Here is a 9,487-nt window from a genome sequence, read left to right on the forward strand (position 1 = left end):
TCTCTTTCCCACAGCTCTGGGGGAAGGTCCTGGTCTCTCTGGGCTTCTGCTCTTGGCAGTCTTCATGTGGCTTCCAGCTCTCTTCTGCATCTCTGTTTGCTCACTTGCTTGTTTGATTCCTTTTGTAGCTCCAAAGCGATTGAGTCAAGGTACACCGTATACCAATCCTGCCTCATCAGCGCAACAGAAACAAGCCATTCCCGAACGAGATTCTAACTACAAGACATTGAGGTTGGGATCTGCAACATATACTTGCCTTTAGAAAGGAGCACAATTCGCTCTATACCAAAAGCCTTCCAGAAAGCCCACTGGTGAGAGGATCTAAAACTGATTGTTTTCCGCTTGGAATCCTTAAGCTACTAAGAAACACGGGGCTTGAGTTTGCTGAAGACCCTAAATCTGAACGTGTGAACCTCAGTGGTGATCTCTTTGTGACTCTCTGAGCAGCGCAGGGTGTTGGCCTCTGGTTTCTGTTCTGCAGCATCATCTGCTTGGTACAGATTCGCTCTGCCCAGAAAGTGCACCCCCTCCCTTCCCATCTACGGGCCTGTGTTCATTCTTTCCCCAGTCTCCCAACGAAAACTCACCCTCTTTGGGAACCTTTACTGGCTGTCCCAGCTGGCTGTGATCTAGCCTTGCCTTTTTCCCCCAGTGAGCAGCTCGCCCTTCATCCATAGCCTTTCAGAATTAACCGCCGTTCATACAGCGTGTGAGTGGTCGCAGAGCGCCTTCACACAGACTGCCTCTTTGGGCACTTAACTGAGTAGGGCAAGGTTTTTCATCCATTTTACAGGTGAGGAAACTGAGGCTCAGAGAGGTGATTTCCATAGGCCACCAGCACACACATATCCGAGCTGGGCCTTCGGTCAGCTTGCAGACTCATGACCCAAGGCTTTCCCAGCCTCAGCTTAAAGCTGGTTGAGTGCCAGTCCATAACTTGCCATCGCACTGGGACACGTAGGGCTAATTTTGGCAGCCATGAGTAGTCCTGTGAGATAAGCAAGGAAGGTATACTCTCCATGGGCCTGTCCTTGGTCTCCCCACGTGTCCTGTGATCTATGTATGCATGTGTGTGTGTGTGTGACCACTGTACTTCTAGATATTGACCCATGTCTCTCATACGCTGTGCTGTGAGAGACCCTTGCTAGATAGTATTTTACGGGATGCATTGCACAATTCTATCCGAGGGGCCGAAGGGCAACTCTTGGGGGAAAGGTGGCCCTGTGAGCCCCAAAGAGAATGCCTCTGCCTTGGGTTCACCGGCTCAGCAGAGTGAGCCGCGCTCGCAGGAGGAACTGGATAAACGCCTGTTGATGGAATGACTTGCCCACCTGCTCAGATGCGTCGGCCTCCTCTCCCTCTGCCACTTTTAACATGGCAAGGCCCCTCCCCCCTTCTCTCCACCCCGCCACAGGGACTCCGCGGTAGCCAACAACAAGATGCCCCACAGCAGCTCCATCAGCCACATCGAGTCGGTGCTACAGCAGCTGGACGACGCGCAGGTGCAGATGGAGGAGCTCTTCCATGAGCGCAAGATTAAGCTGGACATCTTCCTGCAGCTGCGCATCTTTGAGCAATATACCATTGAGGTAGGGGCGGGGAGGGGCTGGGCTGGAGGGCCACGGGGGAGAGGACTTGCAAGGTTGTTTGCTTTCTGACTAAGAACACCACTCAGGGACAGGGCAGTCGCCTCACGGGGTTAGAGGGGAGTGCCCATCAAGGTGGTGTAGATGGTTACATGCTGGTTGGGAGCTTGAATTTACCCCAAGGTGCTTGGGAAGAAAGGTCCGGCAATCCACTTCCCCAAAAAAGTAGCCATAGAAAAATTCTCTGTGGCACAACTCTACTTTGCCACACTTGGGGTCGCCGTGAGTCGGAACAGCAACTGGTCGCTGACAGGCATCAAGAATGCTTTTGAGAAATCTGCAGCTGTAGATACCATTGTGTGACAGCCCTTCCTGCTCCTCACTCCCACGGCCCTGCGGCCAGCAGAGCCCTCTCTCGGCCTTCTGTCTGGGGTCACGGCGTCGCTCCCTGGAGGGGTTCCATTGCTCTTCGTTGCACTCTCATGGAGGAACGCAGAGTTCACTGCTTGGTGAGGTAAAGTCACCGGAGTCCCACAGCTTCATGAGCAGGCAGTTGTTCAAACGAGGTGGTTAAACTGCCTTCTCTTGGCTTGTGGTCACTTCTCCATCCACCGCTTCTTTTGGGCCTTGTCTTGCATTCCAACGCTCTCCCTAGAGTTGTGGCTTCTGAGTCTCTCAGGCCTGATCTTCCCAACAATATCTGTGTATGTGTGTGTGTATAGAAACACACACACACAATCTGAAAACCCACTGCCACCGAGTCAATGCTGACTCAGAGTGACTCTATCGGACAGGGTAGAGCTGCCCCTGTGAGTTACCCAGACTGACTCTTTTTAAAGAAAACAACAGTTTCATTGGCACTTAATCCACATACCACACAATTCAATATTTTAATTATATCAGGAAGAGTTATACAGTCATCACCATAATCAATTTTAGAATATTTCTCCGCCCCCTCCCATGGTTAAATCACTTTTAAAAGGAGTTGTGTAATCACCAACAGTTCTAATACTCTATCCCTCCTCCCACATACATTGTTTGCTTCCCCAGCCCCCCCTCAGCCTCCCTACCTGCCCCCTCCTTATCTCCCCTATAAACCCTTGAAACAGCTCTTATCTCATGCATCTACTCCTGTGCTTCACAAGCTGGAAAACCCAACAGAAACAATATAAAATAAAGACAAAATAAGGTGGTAAAGATAAAATAATAATAATACTGAGATAAAGGTACAAGTAATGAGAAAGAAACGAACACCATGAATATTTAAAAGGCCGGGGAATGGGGGAATTTGTCTGGAGCAAGCAAGAAATGACTGCACGTAGAACAGTTTCAGGTTGGGTCAAGAGGGAGGTCAACTGACCGAGTATCCAGTTCAATCCAATGCTGTGACTCTTTACATTAGTAGAACGCCCCATCTTTCTCCCTCAGAGGAGCTGGTGGTTTTGAACTGCTGGCCTTGTAGTTAGCAGCCCAACATATAACCACTGCATCATCCTCATACTCTCCTACTGAGAGTTCATATGTACTTTACATATGTATATGTGTGTGTACTGAATATATGTTCAGTATATATATTCAGTGTATATACATTCAGTATGTATACATATTGCGATCTTGTGAGAAGACGGGCACGTCAAGCGTGTTTCCCAGGAGAATCTGCCATGTAAGGGAGAAGCCATGCTAAAAGTAGTCCTCTTCCTAACCCTTCATCTCACGTGCTCTTTCTCCTCTTCTAAACACACCTCTCCCCCTGCCTCCCTGGGACCACGGAAATTTGTTGCCTAAAGATTTTATGTTCTAAAAGGTGGCTACTGGACAGTTTCTGGAGCACAGGAAAAGATAACGTTCGATCCAGATCTCAATTATCCTTCCAAGTAAGCCCCACAAGTTCAGGTGAATTTATTTCCATGTTAAGTGGTATCATTTATTTTGAATCTGCCCTTGGGTGGCAAGTTGTAGTAAAACACACATTGAACAAACAATGAAAATGCCAGAGGGAAGATAGAGAGCGTGGCCTCCAGGGAAGAGTGGGTCTGTGGACTTTATCAAGGAGGCGAGTCAGCCAGGGTACTACCGGGAGGAAAGAGGAGGGACATGAGTTATGATTCTTTAGTAATAGCAAGCGGGACTCAGAACCAGAGGTGACACTTGATCATAGTAAGCTGGACCCTGAGCATCCTGTGCTCCTTCCTCTGTTCCACTTTGCCCACTGGAAGCAAACGCCACCCACCAGGGCAATGCCATGAGCAGGGGCGGTGGTTTTGCTGGTGTAATCTTTACAGACTCTTCTGTCATCCCACAACCTCACCAACAGAGTGCTCAAGGGGAGGGCACAAGGCGAGGTTTGGATGCTTCCCTTTGATTTTATTAGATGACTGGTGGCGGTTCGGTGCTGGCTGGTTTTCACCTGGCCTCGACTCTCCTGCCATTAGCATGACCATGCGCAAGGCTGCCTGCAAAACGGTCCCAAGTGTATGCAGAGAGTGTTCCTTAAGCAATTAGTATAAATCAAATAACTTCACATTAGATCCTAGTGAAATGTAGCAGTGGAGTCACTTGACGTTTAAATGGTAGGATGCACATTCTGCAGCCCTCGGATGTGTGGAAATGCCCGTTCCCCACCCTGGGCAACGGTCAGCAACTCCCACCACCGCTACACGGCAGACAATGCGGCAGAAGCTGTGCAGTCGCATGCGGCTCTCTGCCACCGCGATGAAGTCAGCGCACTGATTGGGTTCTGCATCATCAGATTTGGACAGCGACATCCAGGTTTGGGAGTGGGGTCTTTCTTGTTCCCCATTTTGGCGGGTAGCTCCAAGCGGAGCGGAGATCCTGCCTTTAGCCTGAGAAATGGAAATCCTGCCAACGCCGTAGAGAACCTCTGCCCCCGAGTCATTGTCAGAAGTGATGTTTGCGCATGCTGGGATCAGTTCCAAGACCAGCCAGCATTCCACTGTGTGGATGGAGAGCAGCCGTGTAGGGAAGCCCCGGAGGGCGAGACGGAGGGGCTTTCTGGAAAGAGAGACTTGTCAGAGCTGACGTTATCCAGGGCCAGGTTCTGACCACAGGGCTACTGCTGTAGTTTAAAAAAGAAGGCATTTGGGAACATACTCCAAATTCCTGGGCATGGCCCAAACCCAGCATCCTGAAACCCTCTTATCCTGCGACTGGGGGGCTCTAAGCATGACTTCTTCATTGTCTCTCTGATGGCTGGAACGGACTCGTTCCCTTTAAAGTAGAGAACGCGGGAGGCCTGAGGGATGGGACCGTGAAGAGGACACATGCTCCAGGCTCCTCGCGCCTGGTAAGTGATGGTGTCTCGCCCACTGCTGTGGGGTCAGGGCCCATCCGGCTCCACAGTCCAGCCTCAGAGCTTCCCTAAGGGTGACCCTGAACACCAAGTGAAGCCGATGCTCATTACCAAGGCTGCATTCCGAGAGCCACGGACACAAGACAGAGTGGTCCACAGGGAAACATGACGTGCTCAGAGGTCCTTTCCTCTTGGGTCAGCGTCCCTCCACAAAGATATTTCAGATGAGCTGCTAATGGGAGAAAAGGTGCTTTACCGAATGCTATTGTGAGGTGGCGTCACGTCGGTTGTGACCCTGAGCGACCCTGTGGGCAACAGAACGAAACGCCACCAGCCCTGCGCATGTGCACCATGGTTTACATGGATGCAGCCACGCGTCCATCCGCCTCCCCGAGGGCCTGCCTCTCTCTCTGCTGCCCCTCCACTTTACCAAGCATGACGTCCTTCTTCAGGGACTGGTCTCCTGGCCACATGACCAAGTGTGTGAAGCAGAGTCTTGGAGAACCGACCCAACAGCACAGAACAGTGACATCATGTGCTCAACACATAGTCCCAAGTAAGAGGCGTGTCCTCCCTGCTCGGCCCCTGTGCGTTCCCTATGAGTTCGTGATTACAATGCTCTTCGAGGGCACTTTCTTTTCAGGGGCCTGGTGAAGTCACGTGCCCTTCTGTGAGCGTCAGTTTCATTAAAACTGGGTGTTAGATAAACCGGCTGCACTGGGTCTGTGAAGACACCCTTGCATCTCAAGTGACACCGCCTGTCGTGTGGTGCCTTCTAGGGAGAGTGGGTTGTTTGGGGTTGTTCTTTGGTGTGGTTTTGTTTTTTTCTGTTGCTGTTGATTCTGATTCATGAACATCTCTGAAGCTTAATTGTTTATTGATCTGGTAAAATAGGTATGCATATAATGCACATCTCCTAGTGACTCTAGAGGCCAGATAGAACACTCCCTGTGGGTTTCTGAGGCTGTGAATCTTTACAGGAGCAGAAAGCCTCATCTTTTTTCTGCAGATCAGCTAATAGGTTTGAACTGCTGACCAATGCATGTCAGGATCAACTCACTGGCAGTGAGTTTGGTTCTTATCATACAGACATGTGCACACTTACATGCATATTTTTATAAAGAATTCTCTCTATTTTCCATGAATAATCTGGGTGATTCTCTGCAGTGGCCAAGGCCATGTGGGTATAGACACACACCAAGAAAAATACTCCGGACAAGAGACCCTCTGAGAAGTGTGGGCTGTACTTACGGCCTTTCTTTTAAATCTCTCATTCAAATTGTAATTGCACTATCAGGTGCCACAGCTCACCTGGAAATGAACCTGAGTAGTGAGCCTGAGTACATCTCGGGATTCACATTCGGATGAGCGGAAGTCAGCCTGAGTCGGGGAAGAAACGGCCTTCAGAGGAGAACGCAGCCGTGAGAGCCCCGAGCTGGTCGCGACTGCCTTGAGATCTCGACTCTCTAACGTGTGGTCCACAGAAGATCTCAGCCTTTTACACTCAGAGACTAATCTTGACCTTTCATAACGTGTAGAAATTCGAGTTGGGCCATATGTCATGAGCACCTGCTGTGTACAATGAGAAACTGTGAGATACAGTTCTTAGTGGTTAGTGGGCGAGAAACAGAACCAGCCCTCGTACAATGTACTAATTCTATGATAGAGTGGTGCTCGCAAGGCGTTGAGAGTGCTGTGCTTTGGTGGGCAGGGCGCTTAGCCTACTCAGACGCCCATGGAAGTTGCTGGACGAGGGTACACCTGGAGGACAGAGAGAAGGTGTGGTCTGGATTTGGTGTCCCAGGAGGCTGCCACCCAGCTTCTACCCAGACTGTCTGGATAGCCCGGAAGCTGGGGCTGGATGGGTGACAGGCAGGTGTTCAGGGTTTCGCTGTGTTGAGCCCAGACCTCCGCTCATTCACGCTGTGGTCTCAGTGCCTCTCTCTGGAACCACAGAACAAAGCTGTGCCCTCTTTTACTTGGCAGCCTTAAAAATAGTGGAAAGTGCATTTCATAAGCCTTGTTTCTCTGATCTGAAAAGAAATGGTGAGGTTATCTATCTAAGTTGTTCCTGCATCCCTTCCAGCACTCAACATGCTGTGACTGTTTCTCCTCTTTGTCAGCTCTTCCGCGGTGTGCATCCCTAACTTCGTGGCCTCTTTCTGAAGGGAGCACGGTTTCCAGACCCTGACCTCTCCCGGACAGCCTCTGATGAAGGGAATCGTCCCCACGCCCCTCTGAAATAGGAGACCTGTGACGTCCAGTGGACGGCTCTGCGGTTGTCGACGTGGAGTGAAGGTTCTGTGGTGACCTTCCGCCATGTCCCCTGATCCCCACCAGAGCACTCTCACAGGGTAGCCCAAGAGATGGGCGCCTCCCCAGTGGCTTTGCAGCGATGCACCACCTGTCTCGGCTGGGCTCATGCTCTCTTAAAAGCCTCTGGTTGTTTTTTCAAAGGCAGTGCTTCCAGTACACTGACTTTTTTTTTTTAAGTTTTATATTTTGTTCTCTCAAAATATACCTTGGCTGGTTTTTATTAAGTTCTTCAGCCTGTCAGAATGCATTCAAGTTTAACATATCAACAGTGTGGTAACTAAACTGTGGGGTGGCCAGGCGGATCTTCATGGGAGGGTCTCCTGGACGCCTAGCTATGGCCTGCACAGCCAGTCTGCTGGCCAGGAATCATCCAAGGCCACCAGCCACCATCTAGCCCAAGGTCTTAGCCCTTTCTTCCATCCCTCTAGTGCGAGACCTTCATTGATTCTCAGAGCCTGGCTGCTCTCTGTGCTTGTAAGTCGCCCCGGACCCACCTCATACTTCGTGTCTCCAGGAAGGAGATGGAAGCTCTTTAAGATGAGCGATTGTCGTCGCATTTTCTAAATGTGCCACAGGCTCTCGCGGGAGGAAGCGCAGGATAAATACCGCTAGGTAGACCCAGACCCTCACCCAATGTTTAGTCCACCATTTCTTCTCAGCTTCTTGTGAAGTCAATTGTGGGACCATGGGAAAGGCTTCCCACCATCTCTCTCTCGCCCCTTCCCTTCCTTCTTGTCATTATAAAACCGGGGGTCACCCAGCAAGACACCTGCCTTCAGTCCATTCTCAGAGATCCTCTCGTAATGGGGTGGGACTGAGCTCGGGGCCTAACCCTTAGGGAGCATCGCAAACCTACTGCCATCAAATTGATTCTGATTCATAGCGACGCTGAATAGGGCTTCCGAGAGAGTGGATCTCTACAGGAGCAGACAGCCTCAGCCTCCTCCTGAGTGGCGGCTGGCGAGTTGATACCACAAATCGTGCGGTTAGCAGGCCCTTGCTTACCCCACACGGCCACCAGCGCTCCTTAGAGGAGAGACCTGGGGGTCGGCCACGAAGAACCCTATGGAGAGCACCCCTGTTTGGTAATTCCCTTGGCAGCAACGAGTTTATTTTGTTCTTGTTAGTATTATTATTATTTGTGGTATATTTTCATTTCCTGTGTGTGTGTGTGTGTGTGTGTGTGCGTGCGTGCACGCGCTTCCAGATCGCTAAGCAGTAAACATCCCATCTTCCCTTCCCTCGTTGTTTCTCTACTAACTTGCCAGCGAGTCTTGTCAGGAGACCCTGAGAGTTGGTCCTGCATAACTGCTGAGGTTCCCTCTGGCCCCGTGGTCAGAGATCCCAGCAGGAGGCAGGGCAGGCAGGTTGCAGTTCTCTCTGCTGACAGTTTAGTCCCTCTGTTCATCCCCAAACCAGACTGCAGATGTGTCTTCAGGCATGAAAGGGCCTGGAGCACCAGAGTTCTTTTTAAAAAATCATTTTATTGGGGCTCGTACAACTCTTATCACAATCCATACAGACATCCATTGTGTCAAGCACATTTGTACATTTGTTGCCCTCAACATTCTCACAACATTTTCTTTCTACTTGAGCCCTTAGTGTCAGCTCCTCATTTTCCCCTCCATCCCCATCCCCCATCCCTTACGAACCCTTGATAATTTATAAATTATTATTATTTTTTCATGTCTCATTCTGTCCGACATCTCCTTTCACCCACTTTTCTGTTGTTCGTCCCCCAGGGAGGGGGTTATATGTAGATCTTTGTAATTGGTTCTCCCTTTCTACTTCACCTTCCTTCCACCCTCCTGGTATCGCTACTCTCACCACTGGTCCTGAAGGGATCATCTGTCCTGGATTCCCTGTGTTTCCAGTTCCTGTCTATACCTGCATACATGCTCTGGTCTAGCCGGATTTGTAAGGTATAATTGGGATCATGATAGGTGGGGGGCAGGAGGGGAGGGAGCATTTAAGAACTAGAGAAAAGTTGTATGTTTCATCGTTGCTACACTGCATCCTGACTGGCTTCTCTCCTCCCCGCGACTCTTCTGAAAGGGGATGTCCAGTTGCTTACAGATGGACTTTGAGTCTCTACTCCCTCATTCACAATGATATGATTTTTTGTTCTTTGATGCCTTATACCTGACCTCTTTGACACCTCATGATCACACAGGCTGGTGTGCTTATTCCATGTAGGCTTTGTTGCTTCTCAGCTAGATGGCTGCTTGTTTATCTTCAAGCTTTTAAGACCCCAGATGCTATATCTTTTGATAGC

General features: G+C 50.1%; 1 protein-coding gene across 13 annotated transcripts in view; it reads left to right on the top strand.

The window, feature by feature from the left end:
- The window catches only part of KALRN (kalirin RhoGEF kinase), a 653,766-nt gene that overhangs the window by 371,526 nt on the left and 272,753 nt on the right, over positions 1 to 9,487 (top strand). For all 13 annotated transcript variants that reach the window (XM_030884807.2, XM_030884808.2, XM_045287542.1 and 10 more), the window contains one exon: positions 1,415 to 1,589. In XM_030884807.2, coding sequence (XP_030740667.1) covers positions 1,415 to 1,589 — 175 coding nt within the window. The remainder of the gene's footprint in view (positions 1 to 1,414; positions 1,590 to 9,487) is intronic.

The sequence above is a fragment of the Echinops telfairi genome, unplaced genomic scaffold, assembly GCF_000313985.2.
Source record: "Echinops telfairi isolate 266 unplaced genomic scaffold, ASM31398v2 ScPeMD7_17;HRSCAF=63, whole genome shotgun sequence".
NCBI classification, from domain to species: domain Eukaryota; kingdom Metazoa; phylum Chordata; class Mammalia; order Afrosoricida; family Tenrecidae; genus Echinops; species Echinops telfairi.